This window comes from Staurois parvus, unplaced genomic scaffold, assembly GCF_062004578.1.
Source record: "Staurois parvus isolate SC_StPar_1 unplaced genomic scaffold, SC_StPar_1.0 ptg000208l, whole genome shotgun sequence".
NCBI classification, from domain to species: domain Eukaryota; kingdom Metazoa; phylum Chordata; class Amphibia; order Anura; family Ranidae; genus Staurois; species Staurois parvus.
Window position 1 is genome coordinate 732435 of NW_028318004.1, and position 16640 is coordinate 749074.

General features: G+C 42.1%; 1 protein-coding gene across 1 annotated transcript in view; it reads right to left on the bottom strand.

Moving 5' to 3' along the window:
• SLC25A13 (solute carrier family 25 member 13) overlaps nt 1-16640 on the bottom strand; it is a 247445-nt gene that overhangs the window by 120291 nt on the left and 110514 nt on the right. Inside the window, exons 7-9 of the mRNA XM_089678657.1 lie at nt 10201-10339; nt 4755-4848; nt 1650-1734 (exon numbers count right to left, since the gene is read on the bottom strand). Coding sequence (XP_089534783.1) covers nt 1650-1734; nt 4755-4848; nt 10201-10339 — 318 coding nt within the window. The remainder of the gene's footprint in view (nt 1-1649; nt 1735-4754; nt 4849-10200; nt 10340-16640) is intronic.

Genomic DNA, 16640 nt, shown 5'->3' on the forward strand with positions numbered 1-16640 from the left:
AGACAACTCACTTTAATGCCAATTGTTTTGGAATGGGATGTCCACCAGATTCAAGTGTTATGGGCAGGTTTATATAAATATTTGGTCATATAGTATATATAATCATCTTTAAACTGTGTATTTAAAAGGATAAGGTCACCTTATAACTAAAAATAACTTTTTTTGCAGGAAAAAAAAAATGTGTATTTACTATTTTTTGTTTTAGGAGCCTGGAAAACATTGTACCAGCAATCAGCAGATCACTGGTGCCATGCACGACTCCTGCAGAACTGTCAGTGTATCTCCCTGCTCGTACCTTGTACAAGCAAGCAGATACACACAGACAGGAGGAATTCATGAACTACCACAGCGCTCAACAGCACAGTGGCTAAATGGTTAGCACTTCCGCCTGGCAGTACTAGGGTTGTTGGTTCGAATCCCAGCCACGGCACCTCCTGCCTGGAGTTTGCATGTTCTCCCTGTGCCTGCGTGGGTTTCCTCCGGGTACTCCGGTTTCCTCAAACACTCCAAAGACATGCTGGTAGGTTTATTGGATCCTGTCTAAAATTGGCCCTTGTATATGAATGTGAGTTAGGGACCTTAGATTGTATGCCCCTTGAGGGTTAGGGACTGATGTGAATGTACAATATATATATGTAAAGCGCTGTGTAAAATTGACGGCACTATACAAGTACCTGAAATAAACTACAAGACGACAGCTGCAAAGGGTTGTAGTTTTCCATTCACAGAATACTGTGAATAAGTGACCCAGCCGGGCAGGTGGAGCCCCACACAGCCATGTTCTTAAAAGAAATTCAGACAGCTAGCGGGGGGTAGAAGATCCCCCCCCCCCCCCCCCCCGGTAGCTGTCACAGTGGGGGATCAGGGTGGAGCGGGGGCCAGACCTTCCGTAACATGTTACACCCATATTCAGGGTGTAACATGCTATGAAAGGTGAACTTATCCTTTAACCATCCACCCAGTGTTTCACCTTGGGTTTGTTGTAGTGTGTATGCAATTGTATGCAATGATGTAAAGTTTGTTCACTGCAAAGGTTATGTCACAGGAAACCTGAATTGAGACAAATATGGGCGCTGCCCCTCTGGATTTCCTTTTGAATTGCCATCTTGCTCCACCGACCCAGAAGTACACCTTTCCAGGGATTATAACTTCGCTGGTCACATGCTTGTTTCAGTTTATTTATTCAAAACACTGTAGCCAGAGATTCAGCATACCAGCCAGGCAACTAATAATTTTAGAAGGAGGTAAGCAATGTCAGCTCCTTTATTGCGTTCACTGCAGTTAATCTTTTATATGCCTTCTCATTTTTCTGCTTTTTTCTGTCAGCTTTGGCTAAAGGACAGCTCAGTGCTGGACATGAGCAGCGGTGCCGTAAAGGCAAGTATAATTTTACACACAAGGGTCATCAGCGTGGAAAGACATCGAAGATGATATGACCTCTAAAATTACAGGAAACACAGCGGCATGAGAAATGTCAAGCCTTGGTAACGACATGGTCTCCCGGTGTCTTGGGAAAAAAAAAAAAAAAAGACGAGCTCTCAAATTTTGCTTGAAAAGTGCAACATGGCTTCCCCCACTGTGCAGGCAAAGGCTATATATACCACCTGCAGAAGAGATACTACGCTTTGCTGGCAAAAATATAGATGTACCTGTCTCTGGGCTTCTGCCAAATTGTAGGGCAATGCTCCTTCTTCCAGAGGAGCAATTCTTTCAATATCTGCCATGGTCATGCGTCTGAAAAGAACCAAACACAGTTATTTATGTTATATGTTCGTTATATCCATCTGTAGTAGAAATACTTTCTTACGTACAAAAAATAAACCGCCCAAAAAAACAAAAAGCACAACACATGATGGGCTTATTGCAGCTAAGTGATATAAAAAAAAAAAAGCACATTTATTAAAAAAAAGCCCACGAGTTTTATGTGGTTTGTGTCAGGATTTTTTTTTATTGTATTGAATGGAAAAAAAAAAAAAAAAAAGTCCAAGGAGGAGGACACGGTCAGACATGTGACAAGGCTCCCAATATGCAGTGTTATGCAGAGGACACTCACAGGGGTGCTGCAAGTCTACAATGAGCTCTGCATTTTATTAATGAAACAAAGTGCAGGTTTATGTGGCATACGTGCCCAGTTTTAAAGTGGACACCTAGTGGTTTTCAGATTTTCTTTATTATATTCTAGAACAGGGGTGGGCAAACTTTTTGACTTGAGGGCCGCAATGGGTTCACATATTGGACCCGGGGGCCGGACCAAGAGTAGATGAATGATGTGTATGTGTCATCCATAGTAAGTATAGTAATATTCCCCCATAGTAAGCATAGTAATTAATCCCCCATATAGTAATTCATCCCCCCATAGTAATTCACCCCCCATATAGTAATTCATCCGCCATATAGTAATTCATCCCCCATAGTAATTCATCCCCCATATAGTAATTCATCCCCCATATAGTAATTCATCCCCCATAGTAATTCATCCCCCATCTAGTAATTCATCCCCCATAGTAATTCAACCCCCATAGTAATTCATCCCCCATATAGTAATTCATCCCCCATATAGTAATTCATCCCCCATATAGTAATTCATCCCCCATATAGTAATTCATCCCCCATAGTAATTCATCCCCCATAGTAATTCATCCCCCATATAGTAATTCATCCCCCATATAGTAATTCATCCCCCATAGTAATTCATTCCCCATATTAAGTCCCCAAGTCCCCCCTGTGTCAATTCACTTACCTTTGCTCCGCGCGTTCCTCTCGCCGTGTCCCGCGCCGTTCCGGTGTAGCATGAAAATCTGTCTCCTATGAGGATCTGTCCCCCTCGACGTATCTGCACATGTGCCAGTTTCAGGCATTAGCAGCCGATCGGCGATCTCCGACACATGCGCAGATACGTCGAGGGGGACAGATCCTCATAGGAGACAGATTTTCATGCTACACCGGTCTTCAGGGCGGACTGTGAGAGGAGCCTAGCTCCGCGGGCCGGATTAAAAGGTCCGCCGGGCCGTATACGGCCCGCGGGCCGTAGTTTACCCATTGCTGTTCTAGAGCTAAGATATACAATGTATTTTTGTCAGGTATACAAGCAATATTGCTTTTGGATATTTTGTATTTTCATTTCTGGCCAGTAAATGGAGCTCTAGATTCCTTTTCTTGTGTTTTTTTCTTTTCTGTTCTTAACTGCCTGTTGAAAAACCGTGAGATCCAACAAGAAAATAAGAGAATCTGCGAACAAATCATTTCTGCTGTGCCCTCTCTGTGATACAGGTGTCACACTGTATATTATTACATGAATTAGTAAAAACAAATAAAAAAAAATAAAATTATATTGGTTTAAAAAAAAAAAAGAAAAAAAAAAAAAAAAGTTAATGTTTAACCTCCTTCCTACCACCAATCTGCATATAGAGGTTCACGAGCACGACGCCCATGCTGAGGGTACATTATTCTATGTTGTCCCTTAGCCTCTAAGCAACTGTTGGCTGTCACACTTGACTGTAATTGACAGCGCTGGTCAATTCTATGCATGAAGGTTTAAAAAAAAAAAAAACACCTTCTGTGTGCAGCCCCTACCCCAGTGCCCCCTAATACTTATCTGAGTCCCAATTCAATCCAGAAATGTGCACAAGAGTCTCAGCACACACACACTGGCAGGTTAAGTGAATAAAAGCAGAAAAATGGGCATTGCAGTTTGCGGTGTATGTGTTGAATAGCTGAAAACCAGTCAGTGTGACCATGTCTCCACAGCAAAAAAAAAACCGCCTACAATATGTGAGCATCAGAACTGGACTACAGAGCAATAGAAAAAGATGGCTTGCTCTGATGAATCACGTTTTCATTTACATCATGTGAATGGCCGTGTGTACATAGAAAGACGGCAAACAACCAGAAGCAGTGTGATGCTTTGGGCAAAGTTCTGCTGGGAAACACTGGGACTGCCATTCATGTGCATGTTACTTTGACACCGTACCACCTACCTAAACAATGCTACTGACCAAGTACACCCCTTCACGGAAATGGAATTCCCTGATGGTAGTGACCTATTTCAGCAGGATAATGCACCTTTCCTCACTCTCACTGTAAACATGGTGCAAGAATGGTTTGAGGAACACGAGTTTGAAGTGTTGACTTGACCTCCAAATTCTCCAGATCTCCATCCAATCAGGGGCGGACTGACAACTCATGGGGCCCCCGGGCAATAGGGGATCATGGGGTCCCTGTGTCCTTGCCCAAACGCAAAAAAGCCTATGAAAAAGATACCAGGGGCATCTCATGGGGCCCCCTACTGATCCCAGGCCCTCGGGCAGTGCCCGAGTTTCCAAATGGTCAGTCCGCCCCTGCATCCAATCAATGCATCTTTGGGATGTGCTGGAAAAATAAGTCTGTTCCATGGGGCCCTTCCTTGCAACGTACAGGATTTAAGGGTTCTGCTACCGACTGCTCGACGCCAGATACCACAGCATACCTTCAGAGGTCTAGTGACATCCATGCCTGGACAGGTCAGGGCTGTTATGACAGCAAAAGGGGGACCAACTCAATATTAGGTAGATGGTCATAAAGTTATGGCTGATTGGAGAGTTACATTCAAGTTAGTGGATGCTGCAAAATTTGGCTTGGGCATCTAGGCTTCAATGACCTCTGGTAACAAAAGAGTTAACATTTTAATATACAAGTTTCTCCAAAACCAATTCAAGTGCTGTTTAAAGGCATGGTTGAGTTTAGCCCTCAGAACAATGTTGTAAACTTTTACTTACCCCCGTGGCTCATATAAATCTGCGAGCTGGAACAGTATGTCTACTTCCATGGGTGTGACCTGTCCAAACCTTTGTGCAGCAAGTACAAACTCCTCTGCATCAGAAATGGGAGAGGGAAAAAAAGCAGTAGATTAATGACTGGCTTGCTGCAAAATGCCACCTTTTAACCCAGAATATTAAAACAAACTATCCCTACCACGTGCTCAGACACGGTAAAATGAACTCACACTGTCACCTGATATCAGTCTCCTGCAATTCTTTGTACTGTATCTCTGGGAAAGGAAGTGCCAATATTAGGGGCATATCCCATGTGCTGAGAAGGAACATGCTGATAGGAGCAGAGTGAGCTGAGAAATAACCTCACCAGTCTGCTGCTGCTCCTTCAATATGAACAGGCGGGGTGGCAGGACATTAGGTGTTGCTTATAGTGGTTGGAAATGCTAAAGGTTTTTTTTTATTACCTTCCTGCTTTCTGTGCAGGAAGGTAAAAAAAAAAACACCTGTGTGCTGCTCCCCTCACAGCCCACAATAGTTACCCGAGCCCCCTCTCGATCCAGTGATGTGCACGGAAGCCTCAGCTCTCCCCTGGGTCTCTCTTTCTCCTCACTGGCCAAGACACGTCAGTGGGAGCCATTGGTTCCCACTGCTGTCAATCACAGATCACAGCCAGTAAGGAGAAAGTGGGGGGCTGGGTCAAGCTGTGGCTCTGTGTGTTTTATGGACACAGAGTGGAGCTTGGGAGTGAGCATGCACAATTGCCTCCATAGCAAGCAGTTTGCTACTGGTGGCACTGGTCAGGGGGGAGGAGCCAGGAGCGCTGGCAGGGGACCTGAGAAGCAGAGGATCAGGAATGCTCTATGCACAACCATTCTACAGAGCAGGTAAGAACGACATGTTTGTTATTAAAAATACAAACAAAAAAACTAACCTTTAATATTTTAAAGAAGAATTCCAGGTACAGATATTTTATACAGTTACAATGTTTTCCAGCTTGGACAGAAAGTCGGCCGCCCGGCACCAAAGCCATAAAGCATTTTCTGAATGAATGCAAACTGTTCTCTGATTGGACGAGGTGAAGATTGTGAGGTCACCACCCTGCCTCTCCACCTCATCCAATCAGGAAAGCATTCTTTGGATGACTTTGGTGCCGAGCAGCCGACCTCCTGTGTTCAGAATGCAGCAGGGCAGCCACTCGACATGGGATCCAGAAATAAGTAGAGATCACTGGAGTAGCGGTGTAATTTCCAGGGGCATTGATCAGGTATGGTATAGGCATAGTTATATTGATGCAAGTGGGACTAATGTAACTATGTATTAAATATCCATTTCTGGTATTCTTTAAAGACAGCAAAGAGAAAACTGCTGTCAGGTAAAACCGTTCCAACAAATGTATTTCAATCACCTATTTCGTGACTTTCCTGCAGTTCAGACATAAGGATACACACCAATAAAGCAGCTTTCCATAGCACTTCTTCGTGATGCACACTGAAAATCTTGTCAAAGTGACAAGAGGGGACTGGGCTGGATGTCCTTAACAAATGCTGTTGGAAAAAGCAATGTCACAACATACAGGGTCTGGCTGTGGCAAGGGATAATTTATCTACATCTAGCAAGCAAAACAAGTGGCAACCGCTTCAATCAATTACTAGCTAGTAATAAATTAAAGGGAAACGTCACCCAAAAGTGTAAGTTCCGCTTTTCTGCCCACTCCCTTCTCCTTTTAACAATTTATTTTAATTTTTGGGGGAGCGGATACCTGCTTTTGAGAGGTACCCGCTCCCACTTCCGTCCGGATCGCATAGGTGATCCGAGTGGAAGTTGGCCCCCCCGCCACCTTTTCCCACAGCCTTCTGGGACACATCACAGGTCCCAGAAGGCTGCAGGACCATTCACAAAACGCAGCATGGCTCACGCATGCACAGTAGAAAATGGGCTATGAAGTCGCAAGAAATCACAGCCAACATCCCACACTAAACCTGCCAGCGCTGGGGACCCTAAAATCAGTAAAGAGTCAGCCTGGGTGAGGATGGCACTGGATCCATGGACAGGTAATAAAAGTCAGCAGCTGCAGTATTTGTATTTTTTGTTTGTTTCTAGAGGAAAGAACAGGTTTAACTGGAGTTGTCACTTTTGCCATACTTTTGGTGTGTCTTTGAACCTTTTAGAAGGAATGGGCTACATCCAGGTATACCTGCTCTCAATGTATTCATTGCTATATATGCTCCAAGATGGGAGCGCTGTTACGCTAGGATTAGGGGCTGCACAGAGGGTCCTTGAATAAGGTAGTGTGGCTTTCACATATATTTGCAAATGTATGCAGCTAAAATGTGGTTTTAGCGTAAATTAACTTAACCAGCTATTAATTTCAGATGCAAATCCCTAAATTTTAACACAATGCATTTAAAACGTATGGCATGTTTTAAAAGTGCTGATGTATGGGCAGCACAGTGGCTAAATGGTTGGCACTCCTGCCTGGCAGTACTAGGGTCATTGGTTCGAATCCCAACCACAGCACCACCTACCTGGAGTTTGCATGTTCTCGCTGTGCCTTTGTGGGTTTTCTCCAGGTTCTCCGGTTTCCTCCCACACTCGAAAGACATGCTGGTAGTTTGTCTCCTGTCTAAATTGGCCCTAGTATGTTTATGTATGAATGTGAGTTAGGGACCTTAGACTGTACGCTCCTTGAGGGTTAGGGACTGATGTGAATGTACAATATATATGTAACGTGACAGAGCTATACAAGTACCTGTAACAAATAATAAATAAATGAAAGCAGTCTTAGTTCTTCCCTCTAGGACAACAAAAGACCTCCCTCATATTAAGGAGATGAGGAGCGAGGGAGGTGTTCTGTAGCCCAGTAGAGGAAACTTCAGACAGCGCCAATAACTGGGATTTCAGTGCAGTAGAGACTGCACTGCCAGCGCAAAGAGAAAGTTCTGGCAAGATCAGCAGGTATTATTCTGGACTTAAAGGGATAATGTACAGGAAAATGTGCACATATGGCAGAGATGTACTGAAAACATTCTCTATTTTGGCCAGACATACAATTTAAAGGAATAATGACATTGTTTGAACTATTTAAATACCATTGCTATCCAATACAGTGGACCTCAAAAATGATTAGGAGCAATAATTTGGTGTGCAAAAGCTTGACTTGGGTAAAAAGCCAAACTTTCTGTACAGCAAATGCAAGACTTCAGGGATTTCACAGCACAAAAACTTAAAAATATGTTAAAAAAAAAAAAAAAAAAAAAAAGTATGGGTTATCTGCTACAAGAAAAAATAAACTATTGTTCTTTGGTGACAGATGCAATTATAGAACAACGCTGCTATAATTTTTCTTCTCTAAGCAAAGGCTGGGGAGATACCTGTGTCCAGACTACGAGATATTTTATCCTTCAGCATCAACTATTTAATGGAAAGCCCAGAAGGAGTTTTAACTGTGAAAAAGGAAACCGTAGATGTGGTCATGGAGGAAGAGATAACATCATGTTCCCAGCTTGTCGACCAGCTCACAGAACTGTCAAGGGGAAAGTACAGTACTCTACTCAACTCGCCTTCAAGGACATGTCAACATGTTGCCAATTTGGACGAAGGCCCAGTTAGCGCTGTCCGTAAGCTCTTCACCCAAATCTTGGCTGTAATATTTTTTTCTTTCTTATTTTAAGCCTCAGACTTGGCACAAAGATATGAAAACTTGAAAGGTGTTTCAAGTACTACAGAGCAGACAAGAAAAACATACTGCAAATGTGTGACACGGAGGAGGTAAGACATGAACTTCACATTTCAAGTTAAATGGCAAAGGAGTGGTGGGTAAGCCCATTTAAAAGAAAGAAAAAAAAAAAAAACAACAGCTAAGTACACAGATGACATACATGAGTGGGAGAGGTTTTACCTGCCAAAGGATTTGTAATGCTGTCTATCCACTGCTGAGATTTACACAGCTCTGCCACACATACACAGCCCTGGCAGGGAAGGAGGACTGACTTTTCCCTGCTGCGGTTAACACAAAGGCCTTGTTTACACTGCCACTGATCTCTGAAGAGCAATTCATGCTCAGATTGCTTTTTAGAGAAAATCTGACAGGCAGTGAGGGGATATTGCATTGCCTCTTCACTGCAGGATTTAATCCCTTCAACCCTGCACTAGCACAGCACAAATGTGTGCACTGCACATGGTTAAGGGGCACCCTAATTTTTGTTGTGCCATGTGTACACATCACAAAGCAGCTGGGACAGTATGGGGTAGTAAAACCACATGGTTTTTACCCCCCCAACCGCTAGTGTAAGCAAAATCTTACAAATATTGACTGGACAGTGTAAAGAGAAGCAGCAGACTGATGACAATCTCTCTTTCACTTTGCCCTAACCCCCTATCAGTACGTATCTTGTTAGCACATGAGCACTGCAGCACAACCAACTGGCTTCTTGTGTTGCTTCACGCTTCCCCAGTTTGAGGTTTGTATCTATAATGTTATGGGAAGGTTTTTGTTGAAATGATTGGTCTGGTGACAGGGCCTCTTAAAGGAGAGGCAGAAGATGGACGAGCTCCTCCTATCAGCATAAACCTTGTTAGCACATAAGCAATGCAGCACAACTGATTGGCTCCTTGTGCTGCTAATTCCTTCCCTAATCTGGGCTGTGCTGTACATAGCTTGCAAAAGGCTGATACCAAGTCAAAGTCAGGTATTTACAGTGCGATTTCAAAATATATATATTTTAAGAATGTATTACCGGATACAGAGCTGTGTCAGTTTGTGTCTTTTACATCCTCCTGTTAATGAGTAACTCCACTTTTGTTGAGAAAAAAAACATCCCCCTCTAGGTGATCTATGTACATTGCAGGGATTTTAACAATTTTTGTTGCAGATCTCTACCTTTCTTTATTCTGAAGAAATAGCTGTTTATCTGCATCCATGTGCACAAAGCACCTGTATAGGAGTTATTTTATGATGATCAATCAGCTCCTGCACTTGCAGGGTTCTAATGAGGAAAGTGTTTGGGTCTGCATCCCTTTAGATGTGATTTCCCTTTGGGAGTATCTCTCCAAAAATGACGTTGTTGCAGCGATGCTCAAAATCGGATTTGTATCTTAGTACAGTTTTCCAGGAAAATCAGTGAGCCAATCACACTAGCGGGAAATTATATTTCCGGGGGGCTTCTGTACACCATCTGTGTGCAGAACGCCTCCAGGTTGCCATATTGCATTTTACAGAAAATTACAGTGCTGCAGATGGAAAAGAAACATTAATTTTTACAACAATATGACCTGTGTTGCAATTGTATTTTTATCATCTTTTTTTATTTGCTTTTTTCCCATAAGTGGAGTCACCGTTTATGATAATACAGTGATTAAAAAAAAACACTTGCCCAACAGTACCATCAAAAAAAGCAGCAAAGTCTTGAAAAGTCAGACCATTAGGCATCCTACAGCTCAAGCAACCAACCTTTTGTGACCTCCACATCTTTCTTGTTTCCGGCCAAGGTACTGTAGATCTTTCTAATAAGCTCCATGTTGTTCAGCAAGGAATTAAATGCATTGAAGTAGGAGAAACTGACCTGGTGAGATATGGTACCTCCAGCAGCCTTAAATGAAAAGGATTGGCAAAGAAAACAGGTTAGAAAGCCTTTTTTTTTTCTAAATAAAGAGATTTGAACGAGGGAAGAAAAAAAAAAAAAAAAAAAAAAGACTGCAGAGTCCACAAAGATTTATGGGGAAGAGAATTCAAACTGTCAAAGAAAAAGACTCTTTGCCTGCTAATAAAGTCCATAAAAGCTCTCCCCTATGAGCATCTGAGGCAAACCAAAAGCAGAAACCTAAACAAACACATGTGGTGGATTACAGCGGCCCAGGCATCAGTGATTTACAAGGCTATACATTAAATATTGCCGGGGTCACTCATGTTTTACAAGTCTATTTATTTCATTTAATGAATGTAGAAACATCTCACTGTAATGCTGGAAGAATAAAGCCTGGGGGGAAAAATGGAACTAAATATATTAAAAATCCTATGCTGAACTGGGCTAGAAATAAATAGATCTTTCTGGGTAAACTGAACATTCACAGTCGCTGTTCACACTGCTTGATGGATCAAGTCTGCAGTTAAAGAGCAACTCTTCCCAAAACAAATATTTCCGTTTTGGATGGACACTGCTTAGATGATGTGCACACCGACATTTCTTGGGCAAAACCACAACTGAAATTTGATAACAGTTTAGGTCACCAACCCCTTCAATAAAATCATCACTTCCTCACAATCTGACTGTCCACCTGACTACTCTATAAAAGCTCTTTACATGCAAAGAATGGCAAATCTATGTATATATATTATTTTACGTTTTGGATAGAGTGGGGAAGAATTAGACACCCTGGTGAGTTTTAATTGCTGCTTGTGTCCCCAATGGGGATATTCATCCTCTAATTGTCCTGGTAATCATTTGTCAATGAGACTGAAAATGGGTTAAAATTCCAACATTTTAGAGAAGTTCTGACAGCAAGAGCTGAGTGAAAAATCTTCTGGGGGACACAGATGTTCTGTTTCCTTTAAAGCTGAAAGCCGGACAAATAAAGATAATTGCTTGTTTTTGTCTAGGGGAAAGATAAAAGATAATGTACTTCCCTGATCCTCCCTGCACATGATTGGTCCCTGCAGTTCTTGCATTCCAGCAGTCCCGATTTCTAATGTCATCAAGTCCAGAGCAGCATTCATAGCCCTGCTATGGACATGAGGATGCCAGGATAAACTTATGAAATGGGATTTTAATTCACAATTAATACCACTGAGGAACACGGATTATTTTCCTCCAGGTAAGGAGAGCACAGGAAAATGGTTTAAAAAAGAAGATATCCAATTGAGAGACGTTATGGAAGGACAGGAATTGAGAACACTTAAGGAGTTGAAAAAAGATAAAAGGGAACTCTTCATTAAAATAGATGAGTGGAGATATCACCAATTAAAATACTTTGTCAGAAACCTTCCAAAACCATTGAGATCGAGAAAGGATTGGAATCTGTTTGAGAGGTTGTTAGAAACACGAGGTGACGGGAGGCGGGGTACGGCAAAAATTTATAAGACCCTCACTGAGTTAGACACTTGCACAAAGCCAATGTATATAGAAAAATGGGAAAGAGACTTGGGAATAGAGATAGATGAAGATAAACAAAGGAAAATATATAGATTAATACACGAGAATAAAAGTATGAGAGAGGTGGAGGTAAATTATAAGTGTTTAACGAGATGGCACATTACACCGAAGGTTGAGTATAAGATATGTGGGGAAAATTCACAAGAGTGCTGGAGGGGTTGTGGAAAAATAGGCACGTTATATCATATATGGTGGGAGTGCCCGAAGATCCAAGGTTTTTGGGAGATAATTGTCCAACTAATTGAGAATATCTCTGGGATAAAGATAGGACTGGACCCAGAAGTATGTCTACTACATAGTACAGAGTTATCAGTAAATAAATATAAGGACTCGGGTATATGGTGCTACCTGAATGCGGCGAAGGGTGCCGAAGATAGAGGACTGGGTGGAAAGAACGAATCAAATATGTAGGATGGAGAGATTGTGTTATATGCAGGAAGACAGGATGGAGTTGTTCTCTAAGAGGTGGAGAAAATGGGAAGAATTTATGGTGAAATATATGAAGTAGCAATGTGAGAAAGATGGAAGGATTTATATATCCTATATTCTAGTCGGAAAAAGGAGGTAATAGAACAATGCAGAGTGGGTGGGTTTACATGGGGGGGAGGGAGGTTTTTATTTAGGGAGGAGGGGAAATTAGATAGGGGGGGAGGTAAATGGGAATAAAGATAGTAAGAAATGTTATTAATGATATGGAAATGGTTTTTTGTATGAGAATAATGATGAAATAAGTATTATATATGGAAAATAAATAAAAATCTAAATTTAAAAAAAAAAAATGAGGCTGCCAGGAACAGTCCATTGCCAGATCATGGAGGGGCGCCGTTTGCCAAGGGGGCAGGGGATCAGGTAAGCATATGGGTTCCTCCTTTCCCCTGGAAAAAATGAACACTTAAATTGGAACTGAAGTCCCACTGTAAAAAACTGCAAGCAGAAAAGCTTTAATTGCAGAAGAGACATGCACTGTGTCTTCTGCAATAAATAGCAGCATATATATACCGCGAGGCAAACAAGGTGTTTGCCTAGGGGGTCATTTTCAGAGGGGTGGCACCCCTCCCACACCCCAAAAGGTACAAAATTAGCAGGGATGGGGACCTGGTCAGCTCCACCTTGAGAACCGGAGGATGCTGCACGCCGCTTCTGTCATTGTTGGGGGGTTGCGGCGATGGGCTGTGGTGGTGGCAGCAGCAGGGGGGAGAGGAGGGGGGAATGCAGTGATGGGCTGGTGGGGGGAAACCCGATTTTAGTGTTGCTTAGGGCAGCATGTGAAATAAATACACTAATGGCTATAAAATTCCCCTACCTGCCTGCTTGCCACCTCCCCTGGTGCTGTAAACTGAGATGCGAGTACACAGGAGAGACTTCATCCCCCGCCGGCCAATGGAGAGGCTGAAAGACCAGCACATGACAGTTGGAAAGGCAAGTATGGAGCCTTTAGTTCTGCTTTGGGCCTTGCAGTGCAGACACTGTCCCACTGCAAGGGATCATTTTTTTCCACCTGCAGTTGAGCTTTAGCTTCTTGTTACATCTTCAAGGAAGTAAAGGAAAATCTCACCGAGATACAGACAGCAAAAAAATAACCTGGGGTCTCTAACACTTTCTCCTCTATCCAAAACTACAGAAAGAAGGTTTGATTATACATACACTGAAGAGACATACAGTGCTCAGCAAAATGAGTACACCCCTTTTCAAAAGTAAGATTTTAATCAATATCTCAGTGAACACAAGAACAATTTCCAAAATGTTGACTAAACTGAATTTTATAGAACATTTGTTTAGCTCATTACATGAAAGTAAGGTTAATAATATAACTTGGATTACAAAATATTCAGTTTTATTCAAATTCGTTGATGTAAAAAAGGAATCCATCCCACAACAAAAACTACTCCATCTAGTATTTTGTATGACCTCCATGATTTGTAAGGACAGCTCCAAGTCTTCTAGGCATGGAATGAACAAGTTGGAGACATATTGCAACATCGATCTTTTTCCATTCTTCAAGAATGACCTCTTTTAGAGCCTGGATGCTGGATGGAGAGTGATGCTCTACTTGTTTCTTGAGAACTCCCCATAGGTGTTCGATTGGGTTCAGATCAGGAGACATACTTGGCCACTGAATCACTTTCACCCTTTTCTTCAGAAATGTAACATTGGCCTTAGATGCTTGTTTTGGATCATTGTAATGTTGGAAAAGTGCACAACGACCAAGGGCACAGAGTGATGGTAGCATATTCTCTTTCAATATAGAGCAGAACATCTGTGAATTCAAGACACCATCAATGAAATACAGCTCCCCGACACCACCAGCGCTCATGCAGCCCACAGAAGGACACTGCCACCACCACCATGTTTCACTGTAGGCACCATTCATTTTTCTTTGTACTCCTCACCTTTGTGACACCATAAACTTTTGAAACCATCAGTTCCAAAAAACATTTATTTTGGTCTCATCACTCCAGAGTCCCAGTAGTCTTCTTTTCAGCATGGGCCCTGGCAAATTCTAGGTGGGCTTTTTAAGTGCATGAGCTTTAGGAGAGGCTTCCTTTGTGGACCACACACGCATGCCATTCCTCTGCAGTGTACCCTATATTGTGTCACGTGAAACAATCACCCCAGTTTGGCTTTCTATGTCTTTAGCCAACTGCAGTGAACTTGCATGGCGATTTACTTCAACCCCTCTAATCAGAAGACGCTCCGGTCGAGGTGGTAACTTCTGTGGATGGCTTGGACGTCTCTGTGAGATGGTTGCAGTTTCATCCTTGTTAAATTTTTGTATCACTTTTGCTACAGTATTCTGACTGATAAGTAAAGCTTTGCTGATTATCTTGTAGCCTTCACCTTTGTGTAAAGAAATGATTTTCTTTCTCAGGCCTTGTGACATTTCTCTTCCATGTGGTGCCGTTGCTAACAGCATTAAATGGGAAGGGATTTTCTTTGTTAACACCCTTTTATAATCAACTGTCTGCTGGACACCTGTTTAATAGACTCACCTGTAGTTGAATTCTTGTTAATTAGGATTTTGTCTAAAATTTAGCTTTACTCCTAAAACTTTCATTGGGGTGTATTCAGTTTTGCAAAATTGTCTTGAATTAATTTTGCTAGGAAAAATACTGTGTGTGCAAATTAACAAATCATGTTTGCAATCAATGGCCCACATTTGTGGGAGCATTTTGTAGTATGGTGTCCCATGGAAAATGTTGATTCTGAAAGAAAAGTAAAGGTTTTCTGACAAATCTGTTGGGGTGTACTCAATTATGCTGACCACTGTATAAAGGCACAAAAACAGACAGACACCTGAGGTACCCAAGAATTACAACTTATAATTATGTAAAAAATGCAGTTTTATAAATATTTTAAATCTAAAAATACAGTCATTGAAATACCTCCATCACACAGGTTTAATATGTCAATCTCACTGAATCAGTATATCACGTCCAACTTTTTCATACTTCTTAAGACACATGATGCAGTGGACAGTGATCCTTATTCCTTTATGCATTTCTCAGACATATTCTGCTTCCTCTGAGATATCGAGAAACATGTAGAAGTAGAAGGATCCCTTTATCCACTGCATCATTAGTCATAAAAAGTTTCTACACATGCTTCCTCTGATTGGCTGAGATGGAGATTGTGACCTCGTCCACCCACCTCAGCCAATAAGAGGACATTTTGCACAAACCACCCTGTAAATGGCTTAGCAGTATTCAGCCTGAATCAATTTTGTTCCAGAAGTAAGATGGGAACATCTCTTCCCTTACCAAAACACAGCACTGTATACCGAGTGTATCGAAGGCCACATACAGTTTATACAGCGCACACAGCACTGTTACACAGCTGAAAAATCTTTGTGACATGCTGGAGGAGTTTATGCATACAGAGTAAACCATTTTCTCCAAGTGTTGACCAACACAAAATATCATGTGACTACTGCGTCAGTCCATAAAATGGCAGTTTCTGTTGCATGAGTGCAGGGACAGGTCTTCTTACAGCATAGACAAAAGGGCCTGACCCTACAGCTATTGCATTCATGAAAGGTAACAGAAGAATCTGAAACTCACCAAATACTAGGACATTTGATCATGTGATCCTACTTGGCCCATTCAAACCAGCGGGCGCAGATTAAGGTGCACATAAAGCATCCCCACTGGTATACATTGTGCACATGCGCTGCAATTTGTTGTACAATGTATCACAGCACTTGCTTTTTTTTCTTTTAAAATGTATTGAACTTGACTGCTTATTTAACTCTATGCACAGCAGCACATTGCAATGTGTTCTGAAAAAAATGCAACATATTCTACTTTTTCTCGGCCCACACCATTGCCGAGGGTTGGTGTGAAGGGCATAAGGCAAGTCGTCTTGTCTACATGCTGGGATGGCACTGAGCAACTCTGTTCAATGGGGCTGAAGTGACCGAGCCCCAAAAAAAGGAGGATCAGTGTTCAAATAAAAGCTGCCAGCCAAGTCTCTCCTATGTTCACACAAATAGGTAAGCATTCAGTTATGTGACCAAAAACTCTGTGGGTCCTGGAGCAGTTTCTGCACAAATGTTACGTTTGCCATAGCTTCTGCTACTGTTGGGTTGAGCAGGAAAGCGTAGGTCTTATTTGACTTTATGGGCCCATTCACCCTAGTAACTGCATGTGACACTGTGCGGTTCCTGTGCAACTTCCATGCAGTTCTGTGAAGTGCGATTTTAGTCCATTCATTTTGATTGGACTGAAATCGCACCACACCAAAC